This window comes from Lytechinus variegatus, chromosome 4 (assembly GCF_018143015.1).
Source record: "Lytechinus variegatus isolate NC3 chromosome 4, Lvar_3.0, whole genome shotgun sequence".
Classification (NCBI taxonomy): domain Eukaryota; kingdom Metazoa; phylum Echinodermata; class Echinoidea; order Temnopleuroida; family Toxopneustidae; genus Lytechinus; species Lytechinus variegatus.
The window spans coordinates 63820842-63838445 of NC_054743.1; the positions used below are offsets into that span (position 1 = coordinate 63820842).

Here is a 17604-nt window from a genome sequence, read left to right on the forward strand (position 1 = left end):
GCCCATCTTTTATGATACGCTATAGGCGGGGTGTTTCTGAAATTTATGATAAAGAATGAGATTCGTAAGTTTGCTTTTAAATCAAATTTTATACAATTTCATGATATATCACTTCATTTTATAAACAAATATTTTGTTTAATTTAACGGACGAATTAAATATGTTTGCAGATGATTTATTTAAAATGCGTTTCACATGGTGCATCATAAAAGATGAGCGACACGAAAGACGGTCCTTGCAAAGACCCTTTCGTGCAATCGGCCCCATGTCTATAACGTTCTTTGGTGGAATTACGACTAATCTTAAACAGATTTAATGTTAAGAGCTCAAACAATACTTTTAAGATCGAACAGTCATACATTCGGTTAATTCTGTTTTCGGTAATGAGAAATGAATTATTGGTGGTTATAACAAGTAATGCTGCAGGCATATGCCCGATAATGCTTTCACGGAAAAGGCTAAGTTCTTTTTGGAAATTACTGGTATATTCTTATTCATTATACAGCCAGGGACCAGGAAGAAAATCAAATCGTGTTCAACTTTAATCGCAATTAAAAAAAGTTCAGGTCCCTAATTCGTTCGTTTCATTGGTTGAAAATCAAGATGCGTTTGATTTTTCGCGTTGTGTTTAATAATAATTTTTTTTAATGCAATGGGTCCCATTATATATATTCATTTTGAAATTACGCAATGCGCCCGGTAGCAGAAAGAGTCGCAATCAAAATGCAACTCTAAATATCATTCGCAACTTGATTTCAAACCAATAAAAAGCGCGCATTTCTGTGGCTATTTTTAAGTTGCATTTAAAATGCAGCTCTTTCTGCTATAGGTCACAGATGACGTAGTATCAGGTTAATATTTTGTAAGTCAAGTTCATTTTCACTTTTATAACGAGTCGTGGGTAAAGGAGAGCAATCGAATAGATTTCCAATTTACACAATGTCGTTTTAAAGCTTCCTGAAGGAAAAAAAGAGTCTGTTTAAATGACGCACCGTACATGATGAGCCATGAAGATCCGTGTAAAATAAGATATTTTGTGCATTACTGTGTCTCATTAATTTTGTCAATGCCATCGACACACCTTACATTTCATCGCGGACGACTAACTTGAAGGCACTTTTAAAGTGTTTATCCCAATAGAATCTCTACTCCAGCTTATCATCTTTATGCAGTCTGGGGATAAATAGTTCTGCTTCGAGAATCTGCCCGCGGAGACACGTCGAGTGCTAGGTCTAGGCTAATAATGTGTGCAACCTCGCCATGATGGGAAATTTGTGGCTTCGGCAACGTATATCGGACTTCCTGAAGATGCCCAAAGTTCAGAAGGGCCTTCAAGCGTCAAACGGCCCAGATCGAAGGGTGTTACTGAACTTTGGTGGGCTGTGACTCTCTGCGGTGTAACGTCGCTCTCAGGGGCGAAATGACGGGGCGTGAAGGTCGTGAAGACCTATACTGAACTGAGGTGAACGGTGCAAGTTTCACAGTGAAGCGCGACGTTTCCATAAAAGCGTCATCTTGCGCAGAGCAAAGATCATGACTGAATTGCAGTGACTATTATTGGTGCGTGTTCGAAGTTCAACGACTCAGTCGTCAACTAACGCAAGTTGACGGCTTTGACGGAAGAGCAGCGAACCCAGTGTAAGAAGGTCTCCAACTCATCATGAAGATCATGAATGAACCACAGTGCAACAACGTCTCAAAGCGTCAACTAACGCCAAACCGAAGTGCGACGACGTCTACACAGAGTAAAGGTCAACATACGATCCTGCTCAAAACTTCAGTTTCTCGTCCTATCGTGTCCTAGAAGTTTTCATTCTTGTACAGATCTGTCAGGAGCGTATGGAAGGGCGTCGATCCCACGGCTTTCCGGAAGAAGATTTGCTCCAGCGTAGTTGGCCTTATCGCCCTGACGCTAGGAAGCAGGAGAATGAGTTTGTCGAATCGATAGGGTTGAGAGGGATGGCGAACGGTGATGTACTTGCGGAGCGCAAACTGTGATTGGTCCTGGAGTTTGGCGACTGCCGAGCCTTCTTTTACGCCGCTGACATCTGTTTGTACAAACATAAAGAATTGCATAAGTATGATGTAAGAACTAGGAAAAAGTTATCAACTAAATGATATTTAAGAGCAACTTACTGAAACAAATCTATTTAGTATTGCACCAGTCAGGTAAACTGTGTAAGAATGAAGATGATAAACATTTTTGTTTTCTGTATCGTCTGAAGACTGAATAAAAACGGAAACATTATTACTAAGACTAAATGATTGTATCAATAACCAAACATTTTTAGAACCTATGACAAAAAACTGGAACGTAGGGTTTGGAATCGTATATAATTTGATATATATATACGTTTCGATACTTTTCTTCGAACTTTAAGCAGTCATTATAAAGTGGGAAGGGGTGGGGGTTGACGCTATAGCTACCGTTTATAAAATGCTATCAGAATATACTTCGAACAGAGAATATCTCCGCATCACGTACCTTTTTTAAAGATGACGATGCCTTTTAAGCAAGCGTATTCTGTCGCGTCAACGTTGAGCTGTCTGAACTTGGCGATCAATTCTTGTAATAACGGTAACTCGCTGGATATTGCCGCTAACTTCTCAGCTGGTGTTGTGTCGGGTTTCATACCTGATATAAGGGGTGAATCATACATTCTCAGTTAACATGGTTAATAATAATATAGGATATTTATATTGCGCACATATCCATCTTGTTCTTACCCCATTATATTTTGTTATCATTATATTCAACGTTAATTTTACCTTATCTGAATTACGGAGTTGTTGCATGGGGTAACGCAGCGAATTCTCAAATTAATAGACTTTTTATATTACAAAAAAGAGCGATTCGTATTATTAGTCATGCAGATTTCAGGGCACATACAAATATTCTGTTTTTGAAAAATAAAGTCTTGAAGGTTAAAGATTTATATTCTTTTCAACTCGGACAGTTTATGTACAAGTTTATTAATAAACAATTACCGTTACCGTTTGATAATATGTTTGTAAAAAATGATACAATTCATAAGTACTTCACTCGCCAGGCGAGTTCCTTTCATTTACCTCTGAATAGAACATCGTTTGCACAGAAGACTTTTGTTTTTACTGGTCCAAAATTATGGAATTCTTTTTCAAAGGAAATTATACAATGTAATTCAATACAAAATTTCAAAGGAAAACTTAAAAAATATCTTCTGGATTCATATTAAATTATCGTGTTTTTTTTCACAAAGTTATGTAACTCAGAACTTAATATGTAAATGTGTTTGTTAATTTCCGTCTCTTTGTATATATGTTTAATCGTTTTATGATTTCTGTATACAGTGTATACTGATTCATTCATTTTTATTTTTATTTATTTCTATTCTTGTTTATTTTTTATTCATTGTATATATGCATTGTTTATTTCTTTATTTTATCTTATTTGTATTCATAAATGTATTTATGAAAGGGGGCCTTCACCCTACAAGCTCTGCTTTTTAGTTGGTCTCGTTCTCTTTCGATTTCATAGTATTATTGTATTATAGAAATGATTCATATATTATATTTTGTAAATATGTATATTGAACTATCATTGTAAATGTAAAAAGATTGAAAGAGAAAATAAATGAATTGTATTGAATTGAATTGTTAGGTGCTCAAGGCGCTCCTATATTACCCGGCTAAGCTGGGCGTTCATAGCGCACACAGCTTCTAAAGGAATTACTTCCTACCGGTACCCATTTACCTCACCTGGGTTGAGTGCAGCACATTGTGGATCAGTTTCTTGCTGAAGGAAATTACGCCATGGCTGGGATTCGAACCCACGACCCTCTGTTTCAAAGTCCGAAGACTAATCCACTGGGCCACAACGCTCCACACATAAGCATAAATAAAGTTTGTATATATCTGTAGTATAGTTCACTCATTTGGATAATTTCGATTAAGAACCAGTATGAAGTTGGTGTCAATATTCGTTTGAATCCCTCTTATGGTAGTCGTTTGATTCCAAAAGTTCGATGTATGATTGAGATCTATATACTTTCGTCGTCATCATCAGCGTTATCATCTAATGACGATGATCATGATGATGAGTATGACCATGATGACTCAACATAACAATGTTCATTATAAGACAGATAAAGGTGGCGATGGTGATTGCGATGTTTGATATGATAAAAATATTACTTTTTGAGGATGAATAAATGGCAAAAGATAGTTATAAATCATTTATCAAAATGATAGATAAACTTAATTTTGATTAATTTTTTGAGTAGGCTTATGGATAAATGACAAAAGATAGTTATATGTCATTATTTTTTAACAAACTGAAGATAGATTATCGATCGATTTGAATTATTAATTTTTCTTTCAATTGATATCTTACATGGCTTCCTCCAATTAATCTTGATCAAATCATTATTGAATAACTGAATAACTAATATTATTTGATTTGTTGAATGAACGGAGGATTGATTTTGGACTGATCGGCTGACTATTTAGTTGTTGAGCTCTCACATGATGCTCATTATCATGATAAGAGTTTGTCTTTATTTGTATATCTATATCGATTGAAGTATTGTCGATTGATGCTTATCGATTTTTTCAGAAAAAATGAAATGGACGGTAATCAATCAGATAATTTCCTAACAAATTGTTTGATCTTCTCTCGATTGTGTTCGCTTATGTCACGTTTCAAATGATTTGTTGTTTTATAACGTGTTTTTCATTGTCTTCTCTTCAATATAATAACAATATAAGTCTCATAACCAAGTTATACAATCATTGAAACAAGTATTATCACAGAATGATACAATTTTACAACAATCGTTGAAAATGGAAAATATGAAATGATAACGAAAGACATATAACTTATCTCTGATATAGCTTGGAATTCATCATAGAATCGGAAATGATAAGAGACAAAAAACAAAAATTAAATCAAAATAAATAACAGGTGGAGTGAGTCCACCATCCCCTCGAAACCCCGATCCCCTCCCCTATAAAGTAAATATTTCTTTCCTTTCCCTTCTTTTCCTTATTTTGATTGATATTTCAATATGTTTTTACCTGCTGAAGCCATCAGACCAGGCCCATCTATTGTCATCTGCCATTGCGCTGCTCCCAAGATGAACAACTCTCTCCAACCCTCTTCAAGTAACGTGAGCTGTAAGAGAAAGGATCAGCGAAATATTCTTAAAAAAAAGAAATTCTTCTGGCACGCCCATATTTCAAAATATATTTTAATAAATACAGTGTTATATTTTCAAGAGCTTGGATGACTTTTATTGATATCGAACGATAATTATCAGATACAAAGACATATAAACATGACAATGATTACGGCGATAACGAACGATGATGACGTTGATAATGATGAAAATGATAGATAATGATAGATGACAATGATGATGGTGATGGACGGTGGTGATTGTTGTTGTTGATGATGATGGTGATGACGAAAATGATGATTACGACGATGCTGAAAACAATGATGATAAAGATGATGATGATGATGACGACGATAATGGTACTTTCATATTCTCACCTGATCTGAGTATGGTAAACTGATAAAGGCGGGAACGTTTTTAACCCATTTGATGCTCATGAAGAGAAGGCGAGCGGCGGTCTCACAGATCGCCTCGACTGAACCTACGGGTGGCATCGGCGAGACGGATTCATGAGGGACCGGTGAACCGACAGAGGGCATCAGTGTGACCGGTTCATGGCCATGATGAGGGTACTGAAAAGAAAAAGAAAACAGTATAAAGGTAATAATCGGACTAATCTGCATCTGATGACGATGAATGATTTGAATTAATTCAATAATTAGACCGGTTTCTGCATCCATGGTAATTACTTTTCCGAATAATTAACCGGGCATGGTGGCTCAGTGGTAGAGCGTCCGCCTCATGAACGGGAGGTCATGGGTTCGATTCTCGGCCCAGTCATACCAAAGACTTATAAAAATAGGACCTTTTGCCTTCTTGCTAGGCGCTCAGCAATTAGATCGGAGAAGGGTAATAATAACATATTATGTTATGCAGGGCCCGCTGGTAGAGCAGTTTCCTAACTGAAGTGGCTACCCTGGGTAAATAAAACGTTATCATCATTATTATTATTATTATAATACAGTACAGACAAAAAGGGAGTATTTACAAGTTTGACAGTCAATCATTAGCCCTATTTGTTGTGGACTATGTCTAACAATGTTGGATCATGAATAATAAACTATATATATATATATATATATATATTTATTTATTTATTTATAACTAGACATTTATTTCTAACTTGTGTCTCAAGTGTTTTGTCCCTCATCTCTCATTGACCCCTCCCCTTTTCGCAACCACTACATCGAAATTGTAACATACCTTTGGAGTTGGATAGAACGGTATGGCTTGAGGGGAAAAGGTCGGGTAATCGGCGGGGCTGACGATGATACTCGGGTAGGGCTCAACGCTGAGAAACGGGTGAAAGAAGGCAGGCCCTGGCAGATAACCATTGGGGAGATGCGGCGGAGGTAGGTCACCGGCAGCCGCTGCTGCTGCAGCTGCCGCCGTTTCTTTTAGATATAGCGCCATCTGTTTCTTGATCGTTGAGTTTCTTGGGCCACGTTCGTGTTGGACAGCTGAAAAAGTGAAAAGATGAAACATTAACTTAGATTGTTTACCGAGTCAGGACTATATCCCTGTAACAAAAATCATCGTCATCATCATCAATTTCAATCGATCAATGAATCAATCAATGGCATTATCGTCGTCGTCGTCATCAGCATTAACATAATCGCAATAATCATCATCCCATCGCCATCGACTGATCATGATCATCAACTATAAATCTCTCTCATGATCATAGTCATCATCATCGTCGTCGTCATCATCATGATCATTCATCAACATCAACATAATCGTCGTCGTCATCATCACAATTTTCATCTCCATGCATACCCCCCCCCCACAGTAAAAACTGTTATTCACACCTTTTGTGTTACAAAAAAAAAGTTTTGACATCTCAGAATATGAACAGAAAGATATCCTTGAGGTTTCATTTAAGACAAGCCGTCTAATTAAGTAAAGCATGATTACATTGTTTATCAAACCATTTTGATCGATGCTCGTCCAGATCAGAGTCCGGACGTATTTTGTCGCCTGGCCCCTTTACAACTTGACCATAATACCATCACAGAGTAGAGTGAAAGATATACCACTCACTAAAGCTCTTAACTCGCTTCCTGACTCGGAAAGAACGAAGAACAGGGAATCATCCTCGATTTTGATTCTCACCTAAATAAACTCGGGAGTGCAAGTTCATTAAGTCCCTATCGAAGTTAATCCTTTCACCCATTAATTAGATTAACAGTCCTTAATCCCTCTCCTTCTAATCCCTAAATAACGGGATGGAGAGGCGGGCGGTCATTATCACTTTCATTCAAAGTTGGCCAACCATGGGATAATCCGTTGAGGTCCTTTCAAAATAATATGGACCTTGGACCCTGTTACATAGAAATATATCACCAATTTAACAATCAACTATACATGCAAGTCCGTGGAAAACCATTTATACACTTTAATATCGTCGATTGCACTTATTTATTACTACATGTTGTACAAATTATTACCATTAATAACTACTACTACTAATAATAATATAGGGTATTTATATCCACCTTGTTATTACCCGGCTAAGCTAGGCGTTCATAGCGCACACAGCTTCTTGAGGAATAACTTCCTACCGGTACCCATTTACCTCACCTGGGTTGAGTGCAGCATAATTGTGGATCAGTTTCTTGCTGGAGGAAATTACGCTATGGCTGGGATTCGAACCCACGACCCTCTGTTTCAAAGTCCGGAGACTAATCCACTGGGCCACAACGCTCCACTATGACATGAACAAGAAGATAATGTGATATGGAGTTCCAATGCCATATGCTTTACTTGAAGAGATATGGCACTGGGTTTATGCATGTTTAAATTGACATAAGTAGCAAGCTAAAAAAAAACATATGATATATCATAATGTTAGTGCTTCCAAGAAAGAAACAACACGAAAATGTTATGATGTTTAGTATTTTATGGTCTGTCAATGAATCTACTGATTTGTAGAGAGAATAATATGTAATTTGTATTGTATTTCATTTTCTTTTTGTCAAAGAGATGAAGTTATTATTAAGAGATTAAGGCACTAAACTATAAAAAATGTATATTTTATGCTTAATAATGGTACTATCCCTCAAATGAACTGATAAAGAGTTAAAAAAAAACAAGTGCACATCTAGTTACCAGTAATGCATATAGCATTTCCATTTATTTGAAAGCAAGATAAAAGAGCATTGTAGATTAAATGCTTTGCTCACGGGCATAACTGCCGCGGCCGGGGCTCGAACCCCGGACTTTCCATGTATAGCCAGGCGCCTTAGACCACTCGGCCACGGCACCTGTACACAGGTACACAACAAAGAGTTGATATTCTTTCACCGATATTAATGTCAAAGTCATGATAGTACCCACTCTCTATCTCTCCTCCTGTATTGCTTGCGACTGATGTCTACACAACTGCGTCCAACGTTGATCGGTGATATTTGTGAGACCGGCTCCCGATTATATATATCCTCTCATAAGAGATCATCTCATAAGAGATCATCCCGTTATGTTCAAGTGAAAGTTTGGTGTGGTCAAGTACATTATTGGAAACTTAGTGTCTATATCTTCTTTGCAACTCCTTAAGAAGGAATTATTTCGTGGCGCCGGGGAAAATTCGGGAGATGATAATGGAAATAGACCACGTGACCTATCATTGAAGAAACGCTTCATTCATGTCTCATGCATGGCGATGTAGTATTCAGAATTAAAACAGATTACAACCAGGTTTTGTCTCGTTATTACTCAAAGGCTTGTCTTCAAGAGCTATAGACGAATCCCATTACAGAGCACTCTGTAACTTCTGGCGCTGGCCATAACTGGGGGAGGTGAGGAAGGGGGGGGGGGGGGAGCTTTCTAAAGAAGAACGCAATGATTTTTAATCAGTAAATGCAAAGAGCAAGGTACAATTCTATGTCAGAGCATAAATTCAAAAATCCCCAGTTAGAAATTACCACATTTGTCTGAAGGAAAAGGAAATTCCATTTTTTCATAATATTCCATAATAAATCTCTCATTAATCAAAAAAGCATAACAACAACAACAAAAAAAAAAAACAACAGAATGATTAAATCTAAATTGTAGTATAATAGGTGTACACTTGGTCTCTAGTTTACAATCGCTTCGAAACAATATCGGAGAAATTTGTGGGAAATGTTCCCTCTGCTTTTTTTTCTTCTCCCCATATTAACAGAAAAAATCCCTCCTCGACAATCAAATTCAATTTTAAGCTATGTAATCAATTCGTATGATTCATCTTTGGTTCCCATTGCGTTCGTATTTACCTTTCGTTTAATGATAATAGTCCAAAATCTCTAAGAGTACTCCTGAAATTTGGGACAATTTATGGGGGTGTCATTAGCCGAATCATCCAGAGTTCTCTTTGGCGTCTGACAAGGGCCCCCTGCTGTAAAACCAAACGTAACTTTTCTACCACTCCTAACATCGACAAAGAAATTCGTCACCTTTTAGAAAGTCATCAAACTATTCCCTATTGAAGATGCTGAATACCATCCGTGTATATAGAATGGTGTTTGACATAACATGCTTTTTTTTTTTGTTCTGTTAAAGGACAAGTCCACCCCCAACAAAAACTTGATTTGAATAAAAAGAGAAAAATTCAACAAGCATAACACTGAAAATTTCATCAAAATCGGATGTAAAATAAAAAAAAGTTATGGCATTTTAAAGTTTCGCTTCATTTCACAAAACAGTCATATGCACATCTCGGTCGGTATGTAAATGAGGAGCTGATGACATCACTCACTCACTATTTCTTTTGTATTTTATTATATGAAATATGAAATATTTTTATTTTCTCGTCATTGTCATGTGAAATGAAGTTTCATTCCTCCCTGAACACGTGGAACTCCATTATTTTAACATTTTGTGCTTCAGGCAAGGAGGTCCTAATCGTCAAATTCCTAAAAATTGAAATATTGTATAATTCAAACAATAAAAAACAAAACAAATAGTGAGTGAGTGACATCATCGACTCTCTCATTTGGATGTAACTGGCTCGTTCATATAACTATTTTGTTAAAAATAAGCGAAACTTTGAAATGTCATAACTTCCTTATTTTACATCCGATTTTGATGAAATTTTCAGCATTGTGCTTGACTGATTTTTCTCTATTGATTCAAATCAACATTTTCTGAGGTGGAATCGACCTTTAATATCGTTACCTTGCCATTTCGTACTGACATGACTGAGAGGTGCTTGCAACGATTACATCCCAAAACTGACATTCTTCAAAACATGTATTGTAAGTCGGTCGTGTTATTTCTTATTGGCACGAGTGACTCCTCGTTTAGTTCATCATCATCGTTTTATGATTTCACACGTGACGAGCTTTTGAAATCTCGTTGAAGTCGCAGAAGCAATCTGTCACAACAGCAGGACGCCATTGACAAAACTGGGCTATTCTCAGCTAATAGGTTTATTAAGAATGGCGGACATGGCGAAAAGACACAACATATTCGATTGCCTGTCCGCTTCGCTGACCACCTGATGCGGACATATATTTGCATTTTATGAGTCACCAGAGTATTAGATTATTCTCTAAATATTAACTCTGTCGCATCAATATCGAGAAGGTAATTATCAAATAATACCCCTTTCTCATCGCGATCATAAACAACTGCAAATCTTCAATTGGTCTACCCGCGATTCGTCTACTATTCCGTTTGGTCTTATCCCAAATAATATAATCCTACTTCGTCAAAAACCAGTTCGTCTACAGCCATTTGGTCTAATCGCCATTCAACCCATTCGCAATTTTGTCTAATTTCCAGTTGGGCAATGCCCATTTCGTCTAATATCCACTGTAGCTCCATTTAGTCTGTGTGGATGGATGATCTGATTATAAATTAATTTTTCATTCGGACAAAATGAGTGCACAATGATTTGGAGAGGAAGTGGAAATCACGGGAGTGAACATTATACTTAATGAAAAGTAGAGAGTAGACAAATTGTATAGTGTAGACCAAAAATGGCAATTAGGTCAAATGAGATTAACCCCGTGTGTCGTGGTTTAGTGGTTTGCTACCCTCGTCTTTCAACCTGAGAGATTTGGGTTCGATTCGAAGCCGTGACGTGCTTTCCTTCAGCAAGAAAATTACCCACACTGTGCTGCACTCAATCCAGGTGAGTTGAATGGGTACCTGAAAGGGATGAAACGCAGTGTGCATTATTAGCTATTTTGCTAAAGCCAGGGTAACTATGCCGCATCACTGTTTAGAGCGATTCGAGACTTCTGATAAAATAAGTTTTAAGCGCTATATAATTAAGTATATTTCATCAGACTATGAGACATGCGCGTAGTACATCAACTGCTTTCATATTGTTTGTTTGTTTGCATTTATTTCTGCGTTAAAATTAATAAAACACAATACAAAAGTATTTACAATTACAATATACAAAATAATTCACAATATAAACAATGTGGTCATATTACATAATAAATACAAATAAGGATGTGAGTATAAATTAATCTTTTATAAATGTAAACATATATATATATATATATATATATATATATATATATATATATAATGTAATAAATGAACGCAGGAGACCGCCATCGTGAGCGGTTAGGCTTGAATTGATGGCGGCCAGCGGCCTCGATATAGGCAAAGTGACGGCAAACCTAAATACCATTACGGTTCATCACAATTTTATGCCGCTAATAAATTATGATTACGAATTTACAAAATGCAGGTCATACAATCTCATGAAAACCAAAACTCCACAAATTGTGGAGTTTTGGGTTTTCTTGAGATTGTATGTATTTAATACACTTTTTCCATCGATCGCAAATGAAAAATACAAAGAATTCCAGACTTAGTTATTGGTCAGTCTGATAAACGAAACCCGGTGTCATTGACGATGGTTTGCAAACCTTTGTATAACGTGGTCATTCATTTTTAGAGTAATATTCATCGTTATATTCATGAATGGTATATAAGTGAAGAAACTTTGACAAAAACAACTCTCTTTTCGAAAATGATATTTTTTTAAACATTTGATTTGATTAAGTATACTATTTCAGACTAATGGCACGGCAATCCGCCAAACATTATTTAAATTTGGTGTGATTGTAATTAAGACACGTTGAAATCCGGCCGCAAACACATTAAAGACGCTTTATAACATTTGGGACATATCATTGATTTGGGACATATTTTCATTCAGCATTTGGCGTCACTTGGTCTTTCTATACCTGCGAATGCCGTATCAATATAACTTTCGCGCCAGGTACAACAACCATTCTATTTTTTTCTTCCTCTCCTTCTTTTTCTCCTCGTCTAGCATGAAAAGGGAAAAAGTCACTCGATAAACATTTCGTCTTGGCGAACCACTCGTGGTATGTCAATTTTATTTCAACTTTCATTCTCTCCCCGTGCCTGATACTGGAGTTCGGGGGGCTGGATCGTTTAGCGGTAGACGGCTTTTGTCGCGGGCACGTAGATGTTTGCGCAGCTGGGTCGAGTGCGGGGCTCTCCGCGATGCCGCGTGGAAAACCGTCCCGCGGTGCGTTTTTCGTGCGTCTCTTCAATACTCGCGCCGTACAGCTCCATTTTAAGGGAAACTTGAGCAAATACTCGATAGCTTTCTGAAGTGTGGGGATGGTCTGTGAATGTCAACATCTGACAAAGATATTAAAACACCCTGATACCGGCTCATCTATGTACTTGTCATCCTCTTATTATAATATTCACACCGGAGCACATTTATAGATTGAAAAATTCCCATGGATTTATTTTCCATCGCATTGAAATGCAGGTGTGATATACAAGACAAAATATGTGTGTGAATTGTCCACACACCTTTTTACATTTTATCCTTATTATTTAGTTTTATTTGTACCTTAACAGCAAAATTTACATGGGTTTTTTAACACGTCGTTAAACATATTCCAGACAACAGACCGCTCGCGGGATTTATCACTGAAATTAATTTAAAGAATTGAGTGGTACAGTTTAGATTCTTACTTTCAAAATGTAGGACAAAAGTTGAGAAAGTTGCCTCGTCATATGGGATTAACAGAAAATAAAGAAACAAATTAGAATTCACGATGGCAAATGTACAATACTAAAAACTATTCCGTCATTGGAAAGGACATTTCATGGCGTGTTTTTCCGGGCAATCATCTTTTGCAATGGAAACCAGAAGATACAGGCCTAAATGACGTAGGAGAAGGAATCTTAATCTCGATGTGAAAAGATTAACTCCGTGTTTCATGTCATCACTCCATCAAGCACCTCGTCCTAGAGCCCCCCGATATACCATGTTCCTGGTACCCCTGGGGCACGACTTCAAGCACTCTTTAGGGGGATTAACAATCATTTATCTCAAACCTCTTACCAGCTTGACTTCAATTCAAGTGGATGCCAATTCTTCACTTCCATCACCCAAACACACCCCCTCTTCCTCATCCGCACCCCACCCCAACCGTCCGCCGATTGCAGTTCGTCCTCAGTCTATTATGATCCCCCTCACAAGGTAAACACGACAACCGTGTACAGTAGCCACGCTAACACGATTAATAGGCCTATTGTGACATCGTCATAACGATACCCTGCTAACCAGTTTCAAGTAAATACTTGAAGATCTTTCGTCTAGTATTTTTTCTCCTGTCACTTATTGCGGAAGTCTTTGTTCAATAAAGAGCATTTGTACACACAGAGTTTAAAGTAAAGATGCTTCGGGCAGGAATACATCTGTTTTGGAAGGTAGTTATGAATTATATTGGAGCTCTGTAGATTCATCAGAAACACTCCATAATGGATTGTCAAATTACCCTTTTGACTAACCCCCACAAATTTATTTTTTTAAAATGTAATCTGCAATGACGAATTCGAAAATAATTCGGCATATTTGGGCAGGTTGGACATTCTATACAGACGTTTGTCATATTCATGAAATTCATTTCGTTTATCCCTATTCTAAAGTAAAACTGACCACTGCAATCCTCATCGTTATTAACTCGGCACACCCATTTATCCAACCCCTCCCCTCAGAATAAAGCCCCCATTGTACCATTCATGTAGCCCCTTCCCTCCTACCACTCCGTCTACCACCACCCTACGCCGACACCTCTTAGCAGAGCCTACACCCGATAAAGAATGACTGCGTAGGGCTTAAGTCACCCCTCTTGCACCCGAGAAGGACTTTGGCAAACTTTACGGCGAACAAGCCCCCAGGTGCGCCGAACAACGGCCATTCGTCACCCCCGCAGCTTCCTAGGGGCACGGCTCACGTTTACATCCAGATCTTAACGGCTAAGTATGTTTATTTTCCAGCTTTTCACCTGAGCGAGAATCCCCATCTTCTCCACTTTGCCCCACTGTCATCTTATTGTTTCCTGTCATGTCTTCTCTTCTTTGGAGTGATTGTGACGGCAGATCACCGGCCATTGTTCGGGATGTCACTCCGGTGTTTAAGGACTACTTGAAGGGGTTGTTGAGAATAAAATGTTCACACACAGCTTTGGTCACGTTTTTGTCTGTGGTTTGAGTGGTGTGGGTTTGGGGCTGGGGTGTATGACTGTATCAATGACTGATCCCGTGTTTCACACCCGTGTGACAGCAACGTCGCTGCTGGAATGATTGATGGCGAGAATGATCGATGTTTATGATGATGGTGGGGTGGTGGTGGTGATGTTGACGACGATGCAAATGCTGACGATGTGATGTTCAAGATAATGGTGATAATAATGATGATAATGATGACAATGATGATGATGATAATGATGATGATGACGACGACGACGATGATCATCATCATGGCAATGACAGTGACGATAATTATGATGATGCTGATAATGATGATGACAGTGATGGTGATCGTTCAATTCAATATCAATTCAAGATTATTTTGCTTTCTGCATAAAAATGAACATGATTGTGGTAAAATACATTGGAACAAAGTTTATATAACATCAAAGACATGAAAGTAATACAAAAAAAAGCATTGAGAGGGAAGCAGCCAAAAAGAAAAGAATATCCGTATTAAACGGCCGACCCAACTTACTTTAAAAGGAATGATAATTATTGACAATATCAAAAGATATCATGGTGATGGGAATAATGATATTGACGGAGGTGATGCTTGCTAATGGTGGCGGCGAAGGTGGTTGTAATTGTAATTACTGATATTCATGATACTGGTGTGGTGAACGTGGTGATGGGATACCGGCGCATCGTTGCCATGACAGTGATGAGGAGGAAGAAGTAGAAAAAGAATATGATGGTGGTAATGATGGTGACGATTTACCCCGACGAAGAGCTTTATCATCTATCACACTGAAGTATGGTATTTTATATATTTCAGGTATGATGACGACCATAATCACAACAACAATTCATAATCATGACGATGACGATGATGGTTCTCTCTCGACGACGACGAGTGTCATGTTGATGATGTTGACGAAGAAAGTTTCTAACCATATGCCAACGAAACGCCAGGATGGCGACGTTGAGTTTATGATTGGGATCATGATGTTGATAGGGACGATGAAGGCGTGTTCTTACAACAAATAAGATCCTAACCATCAGGATGAGCTTACTTTATCACAATGCGTGTGAAGGCAAACCGAAATTGTGGGAATAAAATCTGCGATCGGAGGTGTGACATTCACCGCGGGACACCAATACGTTTTATTTAGATTTCATGTATTTAACATTTCTTAAACCCAGCTAACAAACGATTTATTATCCTGCTCTTCGACTCTCTCTCTCTCTTTCTTCCTCCCTCTCTCTCTCTTCTACATTCTTTGAGGAACCCAGTATGTCACCTTGTTCCTCTTGATTCCCAAGCTATTCAACCATTGTTGTTAAGCATGTTTGTTCGTTCGAGACTATTGAAATCCGGCGACTTTTAATTCGTTGATATGTGTCAGGGTAATGTGCCAATTTGACGCTTTAAATGTTTGGATTTTAATTGCGTCATTAGGTGATAAGAGAGAGGGAGAGAGAGAGAGGGGAAGGGGTGGAAATTGAAATGAAAAGAAGTTGTGAAACTAATTTGTTACTAAATGTGGGACAAACCACTTTGAGGAAATCCATTTTCCAATATAAATCGAATTACAATCTTCTCTACATTTTCAAAACCATTTCTTTCATATTTCGCATCTTTTCCCTTTCTCTCTGTTTGTTTCTTTGTTTATTTCTTTATGTTTCTTTCTTTGTTTCCATCTTTATTTATTCTTTTCAAACTTACTTTCTTCCTGCAAGTATTACTTTGAACTTACTATCTAATCATCATCATCATCATCGTCATCATCATCGTCATCATCGTCATCATCGTCATCATCATCATCATCATCACCATCATCATCACCATTATCATCACCACCACCATCACCACCACCACCGCCGCCACCAACGCCACCACCATCATCCTCCTCCTCCTCCTCATCATCATCATCGTCGTCATCACCAGTAACATAATTATCATCATACATGTCATAACCAACATAGTGTACAAAATAAAAAAAAAATCTGTCAGTAATAATATAGGTCATCCAAATATCAACGGGTACTATTATCATAATTACGCATCATGTCAAATGGCCCCCTTTTTAAAGATGACATAAAAAGATATTTTACGCATAATGAAACAAACCAATATAGTACATCTTACTTCTGAAACTTACCATCTTTATTCATATCAACCTGTAGGCATTTCTTAAGCCGACAAGCCCGGCACTGGTTGCGATGCGTCTTATCCACGGGACAGGGGCCTCCACCACTCCGGTTCTTACACACGTACGTTCGGTTCCGCCGGATACTTCGCTTGAAGAAACCGCTGCATCCGTCGCAGGCGTAGACGCCATAATGCTTGCCGGAGCTCCGGTCTCCGCATACTTTGCAGGGGATGTCCAGGATCCGACCTAGTAGGGGTAAAAGGAAGAGATTTAATGACAGCAATAAATGAAAAGACGATTAAAATATTCGTCGAAATAAATATAGCACATACGAAGATTTTGAGCTTGCATTGGGAGGTGCCAATCATCATCTTTCGTTACGTGATAGCAGGGGCGGCAGAGCGAATTTGAAGGGGGGGGGGCAGAGGAAAAAAAGGCGCATTTTTTTCGAAAGGGGCACTATCTTAAAAAAAGAAAACAAATGACTCATTTACAGTACATAATGAGCCATAAATTTTGAGGCGGTGAGATATGTCATATCAGAGGTCCATGGTGAGATCAACGTTCTTCATCACAAAAAAATTAGTTGGACGCAAACATATTTTGCCTGACATTGCATCATTTAAATAATGACACTATCTTATGCACCGTGTGATACTAAAATACTTGTAACCAAGCCAGCACGGGATGCATATTATCGCACGGAGAGTTACCGAATATGATGCGACTTATGGCGTGTGTGTGTGTGTGTCTGTGTGTGTGAGGGGGGGGGAGGTTCTTTGTGAGTTTTTGGATTTTTAATTTGAGAGAATAAAAATCAGAGGGAG

The 17604-nt window shown here is 38.0% G+C and overlaps 1 protein-coding gene across 1 annotated transcript in view; it reads right to left on the reverse strand.

The window, feature by feature from the left end:
• Positions 1–208: 208 nt before the first annotated feature.
• The window catches only part of LOC121414504 (nuclear receptor subfamily 2 group E member 1-like), a 33867-nt gene continuing 16471 nt past the window's right edge, over positions 209–17604 (reverse strand). Inside the window, exons 2-7 of the mRNA XM_041607709.1 lie at positions 16787–17023; positions 6360–6616; positions 5534–5728; positions 5056–5152; positions 2486–2635; positions 209–2048 (exon numbers count right to left, since the gene is read on the reverse strand). Coding sequence (XP_041463643.1) covers positions 1801–2048; positions 2486–2635; positions 5056–5152; positions 5534–5728; positions 6360–6616; positions 16787–17023 — 1184 coding nt within the window. The 3' untranslated portion in view covers positions 209–1800. The remainder of the gene's footprint in view (positions 2049–2485; positions 2636–5055; positions 5153–5533; positions 5729–6359; positions 6617–16786; positions 17024–17604) is intronic.